Raw genomic sequence first — 20,635 nt, forward strand, 5'->3', positions numbered from 1 at the left:
AAATGTATTCAATACTGTGATAAAAAGAAAGCATTTCCGATTTATCTTCACCTTCTTAATTTTTATCCCATTCAGATGGAGATTCTGACGGGAAAATTTCCGTATTGTTAGGTTTACATCCTATTTGTTCAGAAAGGCTTTAAATTCATTCAGGACTGTTTTGCAGTGGAAACTTCATTTTGTCAGTTCTTCCTCTCCCTGTAAAGATCATGGAGGTAGAGAACACTGCTTTTTAAAAGAGTGTACCTTTGTGATCTCAAGATTTTAATGCAGTGTGTAAGTCTCTAATTGTCTAAAGATGGAAAGCACTCAAATTTCAGATTTTTAGAGATATCATTAAATAAAGGTCTTACACCAACAATGACAACCAAAAACTAAGAAGATAGGTCCCCAGAAGAATCCCACTAATACAGCCAAGCTGAGAGGACTAGCTATCGGAAGTATGGACTGCTGAAGGTCGATGCCAAACAAATCCCAGTCCTGCCAGCACATTCGGAGAAGTGCAGGAAAACAAGCACCGTGGAACAGCGCTGCTGGGCACTTACTGTCAGCTCACTCCTTGTACAGAGAGTGGATCTGAAGGAGGAGAAGGGGCAATGCTACTGCTGCCTGTAGATAGGGGCAATTGTTGGATGAAAGGGTGGGCGAGCGGGAGCTGCAGGCTCATAGAACATGCGCACAGTTTGCCACAGCGGCGATCGGAGGCTGAGATTCAAGGTGTCTGACAAGACCTCCAGCATTGCTGCCCTGGGGAAGGGATGCCTTTTTCTTGTATGCAATAGTACCCTCCTCCAATTAAGCACCGTGATCCTGAGGTTGCTCGGCCCAGAGGGGGTGCCTTTTGCCATGAACAATAGACCCTTCACAGGCTAGCTGCAGCCCAAAGGAGTTCCCCAAACGACTACCAAGCGGCAACTCAAACAGAACCTTGCAGAAGCTCCTCGCTTCCATTTCCTTGCCTATATCCCAAGCAAGTAGGCTTCTGGTCTTTTAAAACAAAACACTAGTAAATCTAACATTTTTTCTACTTCCTTGAAATGGGCTTGAAAGATATGAACAGGGATAGAGCTCATTTCAACTCTGACACTGAAAGATATAGAGCTCTCTCTTAAAGAACAACGAGCAAACAAAAAAATCAGCACATTTGAAAAGATTTGATAGTGCCAACTGTAACATGTTCCTGAAGGAGCTAGACCCAGTAGGGTACAATCACAAAGCACCTATTCTTTTTCTCAAAGCTCCACTCTGACAATCAGTTAGTTCCTTCTCGGCCCCTTGGGTGAAATCTTGGGCAGTTTCCACGTATTTCCCAAGAACTCTTAGCTTTTAAAACAAACAACCCAAATCAGCCTATCGTATTAACTTGATTAATAAATCGTATTAACTATAGTCCAGTCTAATATTAAACACTCCAAACATTTTTGTTTAACTTACAGTTTCCCCAGCCCCAATTTGAACCCTGGAGTGAAGAGGGAAGTTTCTGCTCAGCTTCTTCGCCCTATCCTTCTCCAATCTTATTTGCTAGGTCAGGTTTTTCTGGACTCTCCGGGATCTAAGGGGGAGGTAGATATGGCGAAAGATACATCATCAGGCCTGACCCTGGGTCAAACATCTCGGACATCTGCCTTAGCTCCTGGGCTTAGGGGGAGGGGAGAGACTGTTAGGCACTGTGCCTTAATTCCTCAGTTTTGTACATCATTAAAACTATTTGAAAAACTCTGCTTTTCATGATAACCTAAAGGGCATGAAAGATGCCCTACGGTGCAGATTCCTTTCCAGTGGACTCACTCACCATGAGCAGCGCTGCTCACTCATTCAGTTGCATTGAGCCCATTTGTGTCAGCCCTGGACTGGGTCCTGCCTGACTGGCACAGCTACCAGCTGGCACTGGCGCTCGGCAGATGCACTGTGCCTGGCTCCTTCTCTCCCAAGATGTACATCCTGGTTCCGCCATTGCTGATGATGGCAACAATCCCGTCCATGTGGACAAGGTCTCCCTCCTGGATGTTCCCCGCCATCACCCCGCAGCCTCTGGAGTTTCACCAGATAAGCTGTCCTTAAAGGGTCCCTTCATCCTTCCTGTTGGTCTCTGTGGAAAGGATCCTTCTTAAGCTACCCCAGGCAGGCTTCCCCTCAAGGAGTCTGCATCTGGCCCCAGAATCCAAGCTCTTGGGCCTCCAGGCAGAGAGACTGCAGCTTTGCTCCAGTGCGTTTCTTTCATCTCTGCCTCCTAGTGAGAAGTACTCCACCCAAGGGCTCCCTTCTTTAAACATTTCCAGTTTGGAGCACTCTGAAAGTACCCCTGAATCCTCTCCACTTGGTCCAAGGGGAAGGGAGCATGTCCTCCCTTTCCAAATGGGGGATGGGGAAGTGGGATGGGAGTACAGCACACGGACGGCTCTCCAAGGAAATCTCCCCAACCTTTCCAATCTCAATACTCAGGCAGGAGCCGGGCGATCACTGATGGGAGTAGAGCTTGTTTGCCTCTTTTACAAGCGCTCTGTGAATAGTCTAGCGCAGGGGTCAGCAGACTACAGCCTGTAGGCCATAGCCCCCTCACTACTTGCTTTTTGTAGGGCCTATCAGCTGAGAACGGTTTTTCCATTTTTAAATGGTTGGGAAAAAAAAAGGAAGATTTTGTGACACATAAAAATTTTATGAAATTCACATTTCAGGGTCATAAATAGGTTTTACTGGAACGGAGCCACTTATTCATCCCTGTCTTGTTTACGGCCACTTTTACATTAAAAGGTAGAGTTTGGCAGTTGTGACAGAGAGCATGTGACCCACAAAACCTAAAATATTTACTCTATTGCCTCTGACAGATAATGTATGCTGGGCTTCCCTGGTGGCGCAGTGGTTGAGAGTCCGCCTGCCGATGCAGGGGGCACGGGTTCGTGCCCTGTCCGGGAAGATCCCACATGCCGCGGAGCGGCTGGGCCCGTGAGCCATGGCCGCTGAGCCTGCGCGTCCGGAGCCTGTGCTCCGCAACGGGAGAGGCCGCAGCAGTGAGAGGCTCGCATACCGCCAAAAAATAAATAAATAAATAAAGCAAATAAAACAGAGGCTTAAACAAGATACATTTATTCGTCTCTCATACGACAAGCTGAACCTAAACAATCCAGTGTCTCAATACAACTCTGGGGGGTTGGGATCCAGACCCCCTTTGATCTGGTTGTTCTACGTCCTTGACACATGATTTCCATCCCATGGCCTGACATGCCTGCTCCAGCTCTCACCATAAGGTGACTGTTTTTGAAGGCTGCCCATAACACAGACCCTGAAATCTCCTTTCACACAGATGGTGTATTCAAGCACCACCCACGCGCTCTCACATTAATTTTTGTTTCCAAAAACAAGAGTAGGTAGGAGGCAGGATGTGGTCCAGAACAAGGAGAAAGGGGCCTTGTGAGATACAAGTGTCCTACAGACTCAAGGGTCCCATTAGAGACTGACCAGCACGTAAATGCCATATCCCACTGTGATGCACGGGCAAGTTTAGGACGGAGGAAGGGAGTTTTCTAAATAAGCAAGGTCAGAAAACTGGGCGGGGCTTAAAGGAGCTCAGGAGGCCTGAACACAAAGCCTTGTGACTCCTGCAGTTCCTAGCAAGGTCTTCCCAAGCCCTTCTGAGCTCAGCCAACCCTGCTGAGAGCTCCTCCATTTGGGAAAGGTCCTCAAAGTGGGAGATGCTGGGAAACTGTAAGAACACAGACTTTGGAGACAGATTCACTTTCAGATTCCAGCTCTACCTCTCACCTTGGGCAAATGGCCTGACCTCTCTGAGCCTCCATTTCCTCATCTGTAAAATGCAGATAGCAACGGCACCCACCTCTAGGACTATTGTGAAGATGACAGGAGATGTTGGGTGATGCCTGCAAAGAAGGCCGTATGGACGAGTGGCGAAGATTATGGCACAAGACCCAGCTGTCTGGGTTCTAATCCCAGCTCGACTATTCCCTAGCCATGTGGTCTAAGACTCTGTTTCCTTGTTTTTAACACTAGGGTGATAATAGTCCCTGCCTCAGTTAGAAGATGCCAACTATTATATATAGAGTGGACGAACAACAAGGTCCTGCTATATAGCACAGGGAATTATAGTCAATATCCTGTGATAAACCATAATGGAAAAGAATATGAAAAAGAATGTATATATAAATGGATCGCTTTGCTGTACAGCAGAAATTAACACAACATTGGAAATCAACTATACTTCAATAAAATAAATTCCTAAAAAATAAATAAATAAATAAAATAATAGTCTCCACCTCATAAACTTGCTATGGGAAGTAAATGAGGTAATGTACGAACAGCTCTTAGGTGAGTATCTGGTATGTATTGAATAGTAAGTGCTTAGTAAATACTAGGGTTTTTTTTTTTTTTTAAGTGAAAGCATAAATGACAGCCTGGAAAAATATTTGAAATAAGTATGAAATACAAAAAGTTACTCTTCATAATACAGGAAGGACTCTTACCAATCTAGTAGAAAAAAGCCCAAGAGAAAAAAAGGGTCAAAAGATATGAAAAAGCATTTCACAAAATAAGTATAAATGACCAATAAAGATGAAAAAATTCCCACTTCAGTAGTAATTTTAAAAATGCAACTTAAGAAACAGCAAGGTTTTACTGTATAGCACAGGGAACTACATGAAATATCTTTTGAAACTATAATTGAAAAGAATCAGAAAAATAAAAGAAGAATATAGATATATACATATATATGTATAACCGAATCACTTTGCTGTACACCTGAAACTAACACGATACTGTAAATGAACTATACTTCAATTAAAAAATAAAATGCAACTTCAAACAATTAGGATGTACCATTTTTTGCCCATCAGACTTAAATTTTTTTTTATAATGGTGAGAGCATGAGTGCACTTCCATATACTGTTAGTGAAAATATAAATTAGTAAAAATCTCTTTGGGGAACAATGTGGTTGGTACCTCTCAAAATTTAAATGCGCAAAAGTCACCATTGACAATATGTGAATGAATGAATGAGTGCAGCTATGTGCCAGTGAAATTTTCTGTGTGGACTCTGAAATTGAGTTTCATACCATGTTCGTGTATCACTAAATATTAATCTTCTTTTGATTTTTCTATTTAAAATGTCTTAGCTTGCAGGCCACTTAAAAGCAGGTGGCAAGCTCAGTTTAGCCCATGTGCCTGCCATTTTGTCCTCTCCTAATCTGAGGGAGGGAACGCCTGCTTTTTGCAGGTTAGGGGAACAGGCTACAGTATGATCCTTTGTCCTTAACTCTGGACAGCAACAGAAAACCCCTCAACTAAATTTCGAACAGTTTTCTCAGCACTCTGTCATATGCATACACTATAATAAATATAACAAATTTCTTTTTTATAGTTTTGGGGAACAGGCGACATCCCTTAGAGGTCATCCCAATTCTAACGTATTTGTAAATATACTCATGGATTTTTTTGGATTATCAAAATAGTACAAACCAGTAAACATTTTAAACAGTACAGAAAGGAATGAAATAAATATGGAAATGAAAGAGGGTGAATTGATATTTTAAGTGTTTTCCATTAAAAGCAGTGATTTTATATTTCAACAGGGTCTTTTTCATCACATCAGAGCAGGTAAATGCCAAAGTCTCAGAACTGCCTTCTTCTAGGTGCACTGCTCAGGAAAGTGGAAGGAAACACACAAAACTGTTAACCTTGGGAATTCCCAGGCGGTCCAGTGGTTAGGACCCTGTGCTTTCACTGCAAAAAACTAAAAACTAAAAAACCAACCAAACAAACAAACAAAAACTGTTAACATAACCCCAAATGTTTTAGGAAGTCGGGGAAGTCAGAAGGCTTTCACCTTCCACTTCAATCACCTATGATTTGAACTTGTTACAGTGTGCATGTATTCTTGCAGTAATTACATATAAATGAAGTAAGCATTTATTTTAATGATTTACTCAGAGTTGTCAAGAGCATGGTAGGAGTGTAAAACAGTCCCACCATTGCAGAGGGCAACTAGATCGTGTATAGCAAAAGCCTTAAAAAAATACAACTCCTTTGACTCAGCAATCAGGAATTTTCCCCCTTAAGGAAATAATTATAGTTGTGAGGGGGAAATATAGCCATGAGGATGTTCTGTGCAGTGTGGTTTATAATATGGCCCTCCATATCCACAGGTTCCAAATCCAAGGATTCAACCAACCGCAGATAGAAAATACTCAGAAAAAAAAATTCCAGAGAGTTCCAAAAAGTAAAACTTGAATTTTCTAAGCACCAGCAACTATTTACATAACATTTACTTTGTATTAGGCATTATAAGTAATCTAGAGATGATTCAAAGTATACATGAAGGGCTTCCCTGGTGGCGCAGTGGTTAAGAATCCCCCTGCCAATGCAGGGGACACCGGTTCGAGCCCTGGTCCGGGAAGATCCCACATGACGTGAGGCAACTAAGCCTGTGCGCCACAACTACTGAGCCTTCGCTCTAGAGCCCATGAGGCACAACTGCTGAGCCCGTGTGCCACAACTACTGAAGCCCGCGTGCCTAGAGCCCGTGCTCCACAGCAAGAGAAGCCACCCTAATGAGAGGCCTGCGTACCGCAATGAAGAGTAGCCCCTGCTCACTGCAACTAAAAAGAAAGCCCGCGAGCAGCAACGAAGACTTAACGCAGCCAAAAATAAATAAATAAATGTATTAAAAAAAATAAAGTATAGAGGAAGATGTGCATAGGTTATGTGCAAATACTATGCCATTTTATATAAGGGATTTGAGTGTCTGCCAATTTTTGGTATCTGAGAGGGGTCCCTGGAACCAATTCCCCACGGGTACCAAGGGACCACTGTAATGAGAAGTTAGGGGGAAATCTAAATGTGCAAGAATAAAATGTTGGTTAAATGAATTACAAAGCATGTATAGACTGAAATAAAGGCATTCAATAGAAATAAGTGGGGAAAAAACAGGACGTGAACCAGTTCAAAACTTTATGTGCTAATTTTTGCAGAACAAACTTGGAATTTTTTTTTAAAGGGAACTTTATTTTAATTTTTTTTTAATTTATTTTTGTCTGTGTTGGGTCTTCATTGCTGTGTGGGCTTTCTTTAGTTGCAGCGAGCAGGGCACTACTCTTCATTGTGGTGCGTGAACTTCTCATTGTGGTGGCTCCTCTTGTTGCAGAGCATGGGTTCTAGGCATGTGGGCTCAGTAGTTGTGTGCACAGGCTTAGTTGCTCCCCGGTATGTGGGATCTTCCCAGACCAGGGCTTGAACCCATGCCCTCTGAATTGGCAAGAGGATTCTTAACCACTGCGCCACCAGGGAAGCCCCAAACTTGGAATTTTTATTAGGCTGAAAAGTTGTTGAGTTCTGTGATGATCTAGGTGCTGTGGAATCAACTGTCGATTTTTTAATAAGAGCATGTTTAATAATGGTCTATAAAAATTTTAATAGTAACAGGTATAGATTGCTGGAGATTTGGGGGTATAGCTTTGGTGTCCAATGAACAGATAAATATGCCCTCTGGTTTGGAGTTGCTTCAGCTACACTGAAGGCTCCAGAAGACTAAGCACAGCTTGTCAGGGACTGGCAGTGGCACCCTCTGCAAGTGGCTATGCAAGTGGGGGACGTGCTCTCAGTGCAGACATCAGCACCTTTGGCATTATGAATCCTCAGCCTGGATGCAGCAGACCTAGGGAGGCATGGCCTGCTGCGGTGGCAGCCTGAGCTGCAGGAGAGAATGCTAAGAAGGGCCAACGGGGGAAACACACGGTAACTGATAGAGCTGTCCATGAGTCCCCATGAATCATTTTCTGCAGAATTTCCAAAACACACAGGGGACCAGAGAAGGGAGCCAGAGCTCCCATCACAGAAGGTATGTGCAGAGCTTGAGAAATACCATGTACAACCGTTGTTGTATAGCTAGATTTTCCCCAGACTTGCAGGGCTGGGGATACACAAGTTCTATATCTACATCACAGTCACTTGATACCAAGTGTATCTTCAATCTTCAACTTGCTCAGACAAGTTCTTTCCTAAAATGGGCTTCTGAAGATATAGCTGCTTGGAGTTCCAGTTGTCACCTATCCTTCTTACATTTCCTGCCCATGTCTAGATGAGCTAAGTGGCATTAAGTATAGCTGAGGTCACGGAAGAGATTTTTAAATAAGCTATTTTAAAAGTTACTGACATCATCAACTCAGAGCTGTTATTCCCGGGTCAGCACAACGTCCTCTCTGCAGCAGCGGCAGTGGTTGCTGATTACTGCCTGGTTGTGCAGGACCACAGTGGGTACCAGATCTGAGTGGGTGCCAGGAGCGCTGTGAGATCTCCCACCCGCTAGCAGCTAACCTCCCATGAAAGATGGAGGAAATTGTTTCCCAAAAGAATTAAACCAAGTGAAATATCAGATCCTGATTTGGTTCTGTAAATATTTGACAAATTAGAAATAATAAATATACATTTCGTTCCGATTCAAACTGACTTCCCATTTCTTTCAAAAGACACCGTAGGGCTTCCCTGGTGGCGCAGTGGTTGAGAGTCCACCTGCCGATGAAGGGGACGCGGGTTCGTGCCCCGGTCCGGGAAGATCCCACATGCCGCGGAGTGGCTGGGCCCGTGAGCCATGGCCACTGAGCCTGCGCGTCCGGAGCCTGTGCTCCGCAACGGGAGAGGCCACAACAGTGAGAGGCCCGCGTACCGCCAAAAAAAAGACACCTTAGTCTCATTTATAGGGGAAAAAAGTTAAAATTGGGGTTTATTTAAATATTTAGCAAATAACTCTGGGAAGGGAAACTGGACCAAATACCATCTAAATTCCTTTCCGACACCTAGATTCTATGATCCTATGAAATGAACAGGATTCACTCACATTTGCTTTGTTTGTTTGTTTTTTGACAGTTTGATCTTTTTCAAGCCCCTGGTTTCTAGGATGTTAAGGACAATAGCAAAAGAGAAATAATTCAGCTCCTCCTGGGAAGGACAGATGTCAATGCACCTAAGACTTACGTTAATCTTCCAAATGCTATAAACCATTTTTAAAATGGCATACTTCTTAACACTTTGATCAACACGAATCAATAATAATAATAAGCTAAGATTTATTGAACGCTTACTATGTTTTGGCATTGTGCTAACCCTTCATTTATTTTAACCTCATCTAATCCTCCCAATCTAACGAGGCAACTGGTTATTATACCTGGCTTGCGGGTGAGGCAGTGAGCACAGAAAAGTTATGTGACTTGCCTAAGGACCTAGAGATTATCATATTAAGTGAAGTCAGTCAGACAGAGGAAGACAAATATAATATGATATCACTTATATGTGGAATCTAAAAAATGATACAAATGAATTTATTTACAAAACAGACTCAGACACAGAAAACAAACTTATAGTTACCAAAGGGGAAAGGAGGAAGAGTTATAAATTAGGAATTCAGGATTAACGGATACACAGTATTATATATAAAATAGATAAATCACAAGGACCTAATGTATAGCACAGGCAACCATATTCAATATCCAGTAATAACCTATAATGGAAAAAAATCTATATGTATGTATAACTGAATCACTTTGCTGTACACCTGAAACATTGTAAATCAACTATCGTTCAATTAAAAAATTATTTAAAGGACAAACATTATTCATAAAAATAAATGAGAACACTCAGATAATAAATAAATAAACAAATAAATAAATAAATGGCTTGCCCAAGGCAGCTCAGCTCATAAGGACAATTGGATGGGATTTGATCCAGATCTGTCTCATTCCAGAGCCTACAAGCTCCACACAATACCTGGCATACCGTCCCTCAGGCGCTTGGCAGCCAAGAGAAATCCATCATTAAATTCACATCAACCCCACCCCAAAAAGAGTCACCATTTCAAAAGAAGAAACAAAGCTTCATTGACTCTTCATTTTTTTAAAAAAAAACGCTTACTGTGTTTTCTATACAGAAGTCACTGAATAAAATATCTCTACGATAAATGCAATCTTGGATTCTGTATAGCAATTTCTTAAAATCTCTCAACAAATCTGAGGTAAGGAAATAAATGCTCACCTTCAAAGGGCTCACCTTCTTAGGGCTTCCCTGGTGGCGCAGTGGTTGAGAGTCCGCCTGCTGATGCAGGGGACACGGGTTCGTGCCCCAGTCCGGGAAGATCCCACATGCCGCGGAGGGGCCCATGAGCCATGGCCGCTGAGCCTGCGCGTCCGGAGCCTGTACTCCACAACGGGAGAGGCCACAACAGTGAGAGGCCCGCGTACCGCAAAAAAAAAAAAAAAACGAAAACCAATAGGAGTTATATATAAAACTCTCTGTCTTAATGCAGAAATAAAACTTGAACACACACACACCTATATAAAATCTCAGAAGAATATCCTTTAAACAATCTTCCATGTAAATCATCTTTCATCAAAGTGCTTAAGATAAAAGTTTAGCAGTAAAAATTTGAGGTTATAATCTTTGGCAAAGGCCTAAAGCGTGCATATTCTAGGTGGCCAATTAAGAGCAGATGTATATGCTCTGAAATTATATCAAGTTGTTATTCGATACATCAAAGTGATGATAGACATATAGAAAAAGCAGATATATATATTCTACAGATATATATATATTCTACATTTCACACCTTATGTCAAAATAAATTCCAGAGATGGATCAAAATATAAATACTAAAAAAGATATCTGGAAATTCCTCTCAGAAAACATGAGATAAAATTATTTTTATAATCCCACAGTGGTGATGCCATAAGAGGTTGATAGATTAAATTACATAAAAGTTAAAAAAAAAAACTATGTATGAAAAAAGCAAAAAATGTGTCAAATCGAAAAAAATATTTTATTACATATCCCAGGCAAAAGAATTATTTCCTTGATGTACTAAACATTCATACAAAGAAATAAGGTAAAGACAATAGAAAATGGTTAGAGAACATGAACAGGTCATGGGAAAGGAAGTTCAAATGATTCTTAAACTTATGAAAAATGTGTGAACCCGAAAAAAGATGAGATGCAATTCTTTACATATCAGATGGCTCAGAGTCAAAAGTTAGATGGCATCCTGTGTTGCTGAAGATGTAGGGAAATAGGCACGTGGCTGGTAGGAGTATAAAGGAGAGCAAACGCTACAGAAGGAAATTTGGCTAAATCAAAATTCCAAAAAGCTCATATTCTTTGACCCGGCAAATCTGCTTCTGAGCAAAAATCCTACGGATATACTTACCGGTGTGCGAATAACAAGTATACAAGGACTCCCCTCCTCAAAGTATAAAGTAGCACCTTGCATCATCCTCTATTTCTTTCTCCTTCTTGGTCATCATAGCACCTACCGATACACAATTTGTTTTGTCTGTCTCCCCCTCGAGTGCATGTGTGTAAGTAAAGGGTGAGTAGCAGACTTGCTTGGGGAGCTGATCCTGGGTTTGCTTCCTCACAGCTCTACTTCCTTGCATAAACGTGGACCACTACATACTACATTTTTGTTATCTGTCTTGTTTACTGAGAGAGTAGCAAATGGGCACTCAAGCCTTGGGCTGACATAACTGGAATCATATAAAGAGACAGGAGGGGAACTAGGGCAGAAAGGTCTCTTTTTCAAGATGAATCACACATACCCTGACCTTATTCATGGAAACTATGTTTGGACTCCCTACTGGATCACTGATGAGCCCAAAGAAGTTTGTGTGCTGCTTTCCATGACCTGTTTCCATCAACAGAGTAACCTTACTGCTAGACTCAGTCCCATTGAGTCCTGCCAATTGGATTGCCAGGAGCTACTCTTGTGGCAAGACAAACATCAAAAGGCAGGCTGCATGCCCAGCATCTAGAACAGGACCTGGCACTTATTAAGAACTCTATAAATAATATTTAAATGATAAATGAATGGATGAATGAGTATGTTGCTAAGTGGAAAAGAGCAGGGTACACAACTATGACACTGCATATTATCCTTTGTGTAAAAAGATTAATATTGCTTCCCTCTTCACAGGCTAACTCCAGTCAAATGCACAAATAATTCACACCTTACAGATGAATATATCACTTCTGCATTTGGTGGTTCCAGGGTTTTTTTATGCCAGGACAGAGATTCTTCTTGGAAAACAGTTGGTGGTCCACTCTAAAATTTATATATATATAAATTTGTGAATGATTAATCAAGGTTGTATATCATAGGCAATAGTGATTTTGAACTAGAAGAGTACAAAAGCAGACATTACTAGGATAGCTCTATTATCTGCTTCCCGAAGTATAGTGTTCTAGATGCTCTTAGGGACATGAACATGCCACAGTAAGAAAAAAAAGGCCCTGAACAAAGCTGGGAGTGGGATGCAGTAGATAGGCGGATGTTAAACAACACAGAATCATAGTGATCCCACTAAGACAGAAGATTGAAAAGTAATATACCAAAAGTAATTAATCATCTTGGTCTTCCTTATGAAGTTTTTGAATACCAATCAATAATTTTGAGTGGAAGGATGCTGATAAAAAATAACGGCTTTTAAGGTGTTTGTATTAAGCTTTCTGATCATAGTTAGATAACAGCTAAAAGTACATATAGTGAAGCAGAGAAAGACATATTTTTTTCTATTTCCTATATAACAAATGGACAGATGAGGAGAAGCTTACAGCTGATCCAAAAATGGTTAAAATTCATTGAGAAATAAACTTAAAAGATAGGGTTACAGCATTGCCTATCTTTATATCACTCAGAATGATGAGATTTAATAGAAGACGGTTCCTGCTAACCGGTTATCATAGGGTGGGCTCTGTATCAGGGCTCTAATTCAGACAATACTTATCTACATAAGTTTTTTTTTTTTTATAGACTTTGGCCCATTAACTGCTTATTTTCACCAAATCAAAGGTAATGTACAACAAAGGAGCTGCAACTATTACAAGGTCTTTCCACTCTGGTTGCTAGCAATGCAAACCATTCCCAGCCTTGTGTGAGTTCGAGGAATTATTCAACCTAGTGCTTTCTGGTGGTTCTTTCCTCATCTCATGGAATTTCACTCCACACGATCAGTTAGCCAAAGATTCTCAGCGACTGCCCTGCAGATATCCAGAGCATCCTCATTCTCTCTCTCTCTCCCCACCACCGGTCCCCCTGCCAATCCCCCCCTCACTGATATTCTGCCCTGCAAATTCTAGCCAGTCTCCAATAATTCTGATCTCTGCTCCTCAATCCAGTGTGTCCACTAGGCTCTGTTTACATTCTCCTTCCTGCACCACAGCCTGGAAGTGGCCACAGACGGCAAGCTGGGACTCTACCATAGGGCTCCCCTTGTGTATTTCACAGTCCTATGCTGCCTGCCATCCACTGTCTAGCAATAGTTGTCACATATATTTTGTTTAATTTTCTAGATTTTTATTACAGGAAAGAAATTCTTGTTTCAGTTAAACCTTCATGAGAAGAAACACAAGTCAATAATTTTATTCTTCATAATTTCTCCAAGAGTGATGAAGGGTATCTCCAAGGTCATTGTAAATGGTATTGTGGTCCTGTTTTACACACACACACACACACACACACACACACACACACACCGATTCTTATCTTTTTTTTTTTTTTTTACCGATTCTTATCTTTTAGGGATTCTATTGAATTATTTATGGACTAAGTGATACAATTTCTGGGATTTGCTTCAAAAATATGGGTGAGGGTGAAATTGCAAAGAGGTAAACATTGGCCAAGAATTGATAATTACTGAGGTTGGGTGATGAGTAGTGTCTACTTTTTAATGTTTGAAATTTTCCATAATAAAAAGTTTTCTGAAACCAATTCTAAGAAATCTCTAAGTTTAAGGCCCACTACATGACTTCTACTATGTCAGCTGAGTAAGAACAAATGAGCTAAGAGCAGGCCTTTGATGGTAGAAAGGGCGGAACACGAAGGCATGTGATGTAAAAAAGAAACTGAAGGAAAGTGAAACAAAAGCTAATGGCAATCTTCAACTGCTATATCTTATCAAACCAGAAGACAGCCCCTCCTAAAAAGGGTACAAATGAACTTATCTACAAAACAGAAATAGAGTTATAGATGTAGAACACAACCTTATGGTTACCAGGGGATAAGGGTGGGACAGAGATAAATTGGGAGATTGGGATTGACATATACACACTACTACATATAAAATAGATAACTAATAAAGACCTACTGTATAGCACAGGGAACTCTACTCAATACTCTGTAATGGCTTATATGGGAAAAGAATCTAAAAAAGAGTGGATATATGTAAATGTATAACTGATTCACTTTGCTGTATACCTGAAACTAACACAACATTGTACATCAACCATACTCCAATAAAAATTAAAAAAAAAAATAAGAAGACAGCACCGGGACTTCCCTGGTGGCGCAGTGGATAAGAATCTGCCTGCCAATGCAGGGGACACGGGTTCAATCCCTGGTACGGGAAGGTCCCACATGCCGCGGAGCAACTAAGCCCGAGCACCACAACTACTGAGCCCACGCACCACAACTACTGAAGCCTGTGCGCCTAGAGCCCGTGCTCTGCAACAAGAGAAGCCACCGCAGTGAGAAGCCTATGCACCACAACGAAGAGTAGCCCCCACTCGTCGCAGCTAGAGAAAAGCCCACGCGCAGCAACAAAGACCCAACGCAACCAAAAAAATATATATTAAAAAGAAGACAGCACCAACCCAGGCTGACAATAGCTTCTCCACTTACTGTGTGACTGAGAGGTTGCAGAAGCTCTACCCAACACCATGTTGTTACTGCTGCCGTGACTGCCTGGTCCTTATTTTAGAGAGTGAGATTTCACAAATCGCAAAACCAATCTGTCCTGTCACAAACTCTGGCTAAATGGAACCTGGATCACCATGGTAACAGCAAAGGCAGGCAGTGGAGGAGGGATGCTACTTTGTCACAGAGACGAAGAAGCTGGTGAAAAGCAAAAGTCAGAGAAAGCATCCCATCCATCCCTCAAGATCCAGCCCCGAATTCTGCCTCCTCTCAAGCCCCATGGCCTCCTCCAAATAACTAGGTTTATAAAGCACCTAGTCTGTGCATCCAAGGAAGGTATAATTTTCTCCATTTAGCAGAAGGGAAATCTGAGGCTCAGCAAGACTAAGAAACTCTCTAAAGTCTGATAAGCACCAAAGCTGGGATTGAAGCCAGGACCTACCTAGTGCCAGGACCCATGTTCTCCCATCTCTGATCCTGTAGCATTTAGCATTTGAGAGTGCTCGTTTAGAAATTATCTGTATTTGCTTTATACTATTTGTATAAAGCAAACACAGTGGACAACATCAAAAAGGCAGACGTAGACATAAAAATAATTTTTAAGCATTTAAAGGTCCAGAGTGTTTTGAGAACTCCTATTTCACTTCCCTCCTCTCCCAAATTTCAACCAAATAAGATCAAAATATTAGAATATAATAATAAGGGGGAAATCTCTTTCCATCATGGAAACCTGAGAAGAGACACATAAACAAAGAGATGCATTAAGGGACCAGCCAAACAAGCAATATTCTAAGACATCGATTTAAATATCACCGGGATAGAAAAAAGTATACTGTTCAGTTCAGGTCTCCTTAGCTAACTCCTCAAACAATGAGTACAATGTAAGTTGGTCTTATTCTTGTTCAGTGTCTGTAATAAAACCTTTATTTAAACATTTTAAAATGTGGTAGAGAAAAGAATATTTATCATCACAAACTGGTTTCTAAGGAAGGTGTTTTTGTTTGTTGTTATTTTGGGACATTGTTTAGGGATTTTTTATGTTTTGTTGAACACAAATATAATTTTCATCTTCAGTATAGTCGTCATACTTGAAGACAGAAACCTAGGTGTTCTGGAAGGAATACTATGGCCAAGAGGCTGCTAGTATAGAGCATCCAATACTAACCACCCCTGCAGCTGATAAATTCTCACTATATTTTGGTCTTTGCATCATTCATTCAAGATTTAAATTTTTATTTTTAAAATGTATTTTATTGAAGTATTGTTGCTTTACAATGTTGCATTAATTACTGCTGTACAGAAAAGTGATTCAGTTATACATATATATTCTTTTTCATATTCTTTTCCATTATGATTTAGCACAGGATATTGAATATGGTTCCCCGTGCTATACAGTAGGACCTTGTTGTTTATCCATTCTATATATAATAGTTTGCATCTGCTAACCCCAACCTCCCAATCCATCCTTCCCTCACCTCTACCTTTCCCCTTGGCAACCACAAGTCTGTTCTCTATGTCTGTGAGTCTGTTTCTGTTTCGTAGATAAGGTGATTTGTGTCATATTTTAGATTCCACATATAAATGATACCATATGGTTAAACCTTAAATTTTTTAAGACCTATGACTCACACCTTATATAAAAATTAACTCAAAATAGATAATAACTCTAAATGTAAAGCTTAAAACTAAAAAACTTGCTGGGCTTCCCGGGTGGCACAGTGGTTAAGAATCTGTCTGCCAATGCAGGGGACACAGGTTCGAGCCCTGGTCCAGGAAGATCCCACATGCCACAGAGCAACTAAGCCTGTGCACCACAACTACTGAGCCTGCGCTCTAGAGCCCGCGAGCCACAACTACTGAAGCCCCTGTGCCTCGAGCCCGTGCTCTACAAGAGAAGCCACCACAATGAGAAGCCTGCGCACCGCAACAAAGAGTAGCCCCTGCTCGCCGCAACTAGAGAAAGCCGCGTGCAGCAACAAAGACCCAAGGCAGCCAAAAAGAAATAAATAAATTAATTTAAAAAAAGAAACTTGCAGAAGAAAAATAGGAAAAAATTTTGTTGAGATCTTAGATTAGGCAAAGATTTCTTAGCTATGACAGCAAATCATGATCCAGAAGAAAAACGAATTGGAATTCTTCAAAATTAACAACTGAGGTCCTCAAAAGGCACCACTAAGAAAATGAAAAGACAAGGCATATATCCGGAGAAAACATTTGCAGATCACTTCTGTATTAAGACTAAAACAGATGAAGAAATCTCAAAACTTAATAAAAAATACAAAAATTGACCCCCCAAAATTAAACACTTTGCAGTAAGCTGAACAATGGCTTCCCAAAGATGTCCACAGCCTAATCCCTGGAATTTGTGAATATGATCCTATTACCTTACATGGCAAGAGACCCCCTGCAAGTGTGATTAAATTAAGGATCTTGAAATGGGAGATTATCCTGATTATTCAGTTGGGCCCAGTGTAACCACAAGGGTCCTTGTAAGAGGGTGGCATGGGGGTCAGAATCCGGAAAAGGCGATGTGATGACAGAAGCAGAGAGAGACATTGGAAGATGCTACGTTGCTGGTTTCGAAGATAGATGATGGAGCCACGAGCCAAGAGTACAAGTGGCCTCTAGAAGCTAGAAAAGGCAGGGAAAGGGATCGCCCAGAGCCATCAGAAGAATCATTTTGAGCTCCAAACTGTAAGATAAATTTATGTTGTTTTAAGCCACTAACTTCGTTGTAATTTGTTACAGAAGGAAAAAGAAATAAACTCATACGTATACATAGATATGTATATATACATATGCATATACATATATACATGCATATACATATATACACACACATTCACTTTGTAATTTTTCTTTAAACTGTTTCTATGTTTTATTCACTACTGTGTATATATACACATATATATGTGTAAATGTATACACACGTTTTAAAGAAAAATATTAAAACTTTTATATATATGAATAAAACATAGGAACAGTTTAAAGAAAAATTACAAAGTGAATGTGTGTGTAACCATCACCCAAGTCAAGAAATAGGATATTCTCAGCAGCCTAGAAACCACATACGCCCTTCCATAGCATAAACGTCTCCCTCTTCCTGGAGATGACCATTATCTTGACTGTTTGATAATAACTGTGTTTTCCTTTGTAATTTATATGCACGTGTTAATGCACACACACAAGTGTATCTCTAACCACTATAGTTTTGTCCGTGTTTATGCCCAAGAGTGGGATCGCTGGATCATATGGTAGTTCTATTTTCAGTTTTCTGTGGAACTTGCCTACTGTTTTCCACAGTGGCTGCACCTTATTGGCCATTTTTATATCTTCTTTAAAGAAATGTCTATTCACGTCATTTGCCCATTTTTAAATAGTTATTTGAGTTTTTGTTGTTGAGTTGTAGAAATTCTTTATATATTCTGAAATATTAACCTTTATCAGGTATATGATTTACAAATATTTACTCCAATTCTATGGGTTGCCTTTTCACTTTGTTGATTGTGTCCTTTGACACAGAGAAGTTTTTAATTTTGATGTAGTCAAATTAATCTATTTTTACTTTTATTTCCTGAGCTGTTGGTGTTATATTCAAGAAATCATTGCCAAATCTAATGTCACAGAGATTTTGCCCTATGTTTTGTTCTAAGAGTTCTACAGTTTTAGGTCTTACATTTAAGGCTTTGATTCATTTTTAGTTAATTTTTTATGGCGTTAGTTAAGAGTTCAACTTCATTCTATTGCATGTGGATATTCAGTTTTCCCAACACGGTTTGTTGAAAAGACTATACTTTGCCCCACTGAAAATCATTTGAGCATATATGCAAGAGTTTATTTCTGGGCTCTCTATTCTCTTCTATCGTCTATATGTCTGTCTTTATGCCAGTACCATACGGTTTTGATTACTGTAGCTTAATTTTGCTTGTTTTAGAACTATATGGAATCCTATTATTTGTATTTCTTGAGGATCTTGTTTCTTTTGTTTGGCATTGAGAGATGCATTTATATTATTGCATATAGCTCTAGTTTTTATTGAAGTATGGTATTTTATTGTCCAAAACCTATCCATTCTACTGCTGGTGAATATTTGATTCTATCCCCAAATATTTTTTGGAAAGGGATTGTTGCTACTTGGTCTCATTGACTCTAAACTTCTTTTTCATAGCCACCTGAGTCTATTTTATAGTCTCTTTTGACCTACGACATCATCGTGATTTCATCTTTTGTTTCTTTAGACATTTCATCCATAGCTATTTTATAGTTGTTGTCTGATATTCTAATATCTGGAGTTCTTGGTAGTCTAAATTTATTGTTTATTGTTTGTATGGAATCTCATTCTTTTCTTTTATCTAGATGGCTTTGGTGATCTTTGATTGTAAGCTGACATTGGGTTGATATTCATCTGTTTAAAATCTGTGGCCCAAGTTGAGGATGCTTCCTCCAGATATGATTTTTATTCACGTCTTCCAGGAGCTTGGGATTGCTGCGAACCTGCAACCACTTTTAACCCATATTTGGACCATCAGGAGTCCTGGGCTCATCCCTCCCTTCCTCTCCCTCCTCCGTCTTGCCACTGACCTTAACAGCTTAGTTTCTGGATTGCAGGGCTGATATTGTAATTTCATTTCCCTCCTGTTCAACTCTGTCTTCTCAGAGGCACAAGAGTCACTGAGGTTTTGTTTTTTCCTTTGGAAAGTTCTCTGTTTGCTGTGATACAAGCAACATAATAAAAATTGTGCTTTTTGTAAGTTCTGGTTTTTTTGTAAGAGGAGATATCTGGTCCACCATCATGTCAAAAGCAGAAGACTTTCAGATCTCATTTCTTGGTAGGTTGGTAAGGCATTAAGGGTCTTGCTTGAGAACAACAAATGGAAATTATTCCACTAACCAAACTAGGCTTTTGTCTTATTGAACAAGACAGACAAGAGCTGGATTGTCTTCAACTAAGGACAAAAGCTAAACCTGGAACACAGAGAGTATTTGTAGTAATCTGGGGAAGAGAAAGGACAAAATGGAGTAACTGGAAAGAGGAACAAACTCTACTGGATGAGTTTGATTAAGTTCTTGCTGTTTGGTGAGGGATGTGAATCACAAACCAACCACAAATATGTCCATTTTTTATAATAATGTGAATTTGGATCTACTTTGGAAGAAGCAATGAAATTCTGAATTTGGCTCTGAGGTAGGTGAGAGTGGGAGCCAGGGCCTATTACTTGTATCGGGTAATAGCTGGAGAGTGAAACTTACTTCGATCTTATTATTTTGGTCTCTGGCAGAAATGTTTCCACCATATTAAGATGTCTCATAGTTTTTACAGCATGCTAATCTAAAAAAATCATCTTAAGAACATTCTGTCTTTTGCAAAAACACATCTTAAGATATCTATTAGATTACTCAGTGTACCTTAAACAAGAACCCACACATACAAAATTCATCCTCAAGTTCAGTGCCAGGAAAAACCTTGTCTTCTTAGAAAAATATGTGTCCTTCTTTTTATCAGACTAAATAACCCATGTGTTTCCTGTCTCAACTTTTTTCCTTAACTCCCGAAAAGGTCAGATCTAAATTAAAATCACTTGTGGTCACCAATGCATCCCAGCTGCCCGGCCCCATCTCTGTCTCTGATCCCAATTGTAAAAGTAGTTTGATTATCTTTTCATATTGTATCATAAAAGCAATACATTATTGCTTTTATGATTATATTTTCATATTGTATCATAAAAGCAATACATTAATACAATATTCATTATTCATTGTGGGAAATATAGACACAACAAATGAAGAAAAATAGCAACTGTTACTTCTGAAACATTAGTGTACATTCCCTGGTTAGACCATCCCCACACCCATCCACACTTTATTATTATTTGGTTGCCAGTAAGAAAAACTGACTCTGACCTATGCAGGGGAGGAAATTTTCATTTTCTTCTACTCATCTTAGGTTCATTGACTGGG

At 40.1% G+C, this 20,635-nt stretch overlaps 1 protein-coding gene across 2 annotated transcripts in view; it reads right to left on the reverse strand.

The window, feature by feature from the left end:
- PLEK (pleckstrin) overlaps nucleotides 1-20,635 on the reverse strand; it is a 51,149-nt gene extending 30,514 nt beyond the window's left edge. Inside the window, exons 1-2 of one of the 2 annotated variants that reach the window (XM_060026464.1) lie at nucleotides 20,579-20,635; nucleotides 10,045-10,188 (exon numbers count right to left, since the gene is read on the reverse strand). In XM_060026464.1, coding sequence (XP_059882447.1) covers nucleotides 10,045-10,155 — 111 coding nt within the window. In that variant the 5' untranslated portion in view covers nucleotides 10,156-10,188; nucleotides 20,579-20,635. Of the gene's footprint in view, nucleotides 1-10,029; nucleotides 10,189-20,578 lie in introns of both variants that reach the window. The other variant, XM_060026463.1, reaches the window with a different exon arrangement.

The sequence above is a fragment of the Delphinus delphis genome, chromosome 12 (assembly GCF_949987515.2).
Source record: "Delphinus delphis chromosome 12, mDelDel1.2, whole genome shotgun sequence".
Classification (NCBI taxonomy): domain Eukaryota; kingdom Metazoa; phylum Chordata; class Mammalia; order Artiodactyla; family Delphinidae; genus Delphinus; species Delphinus delphis.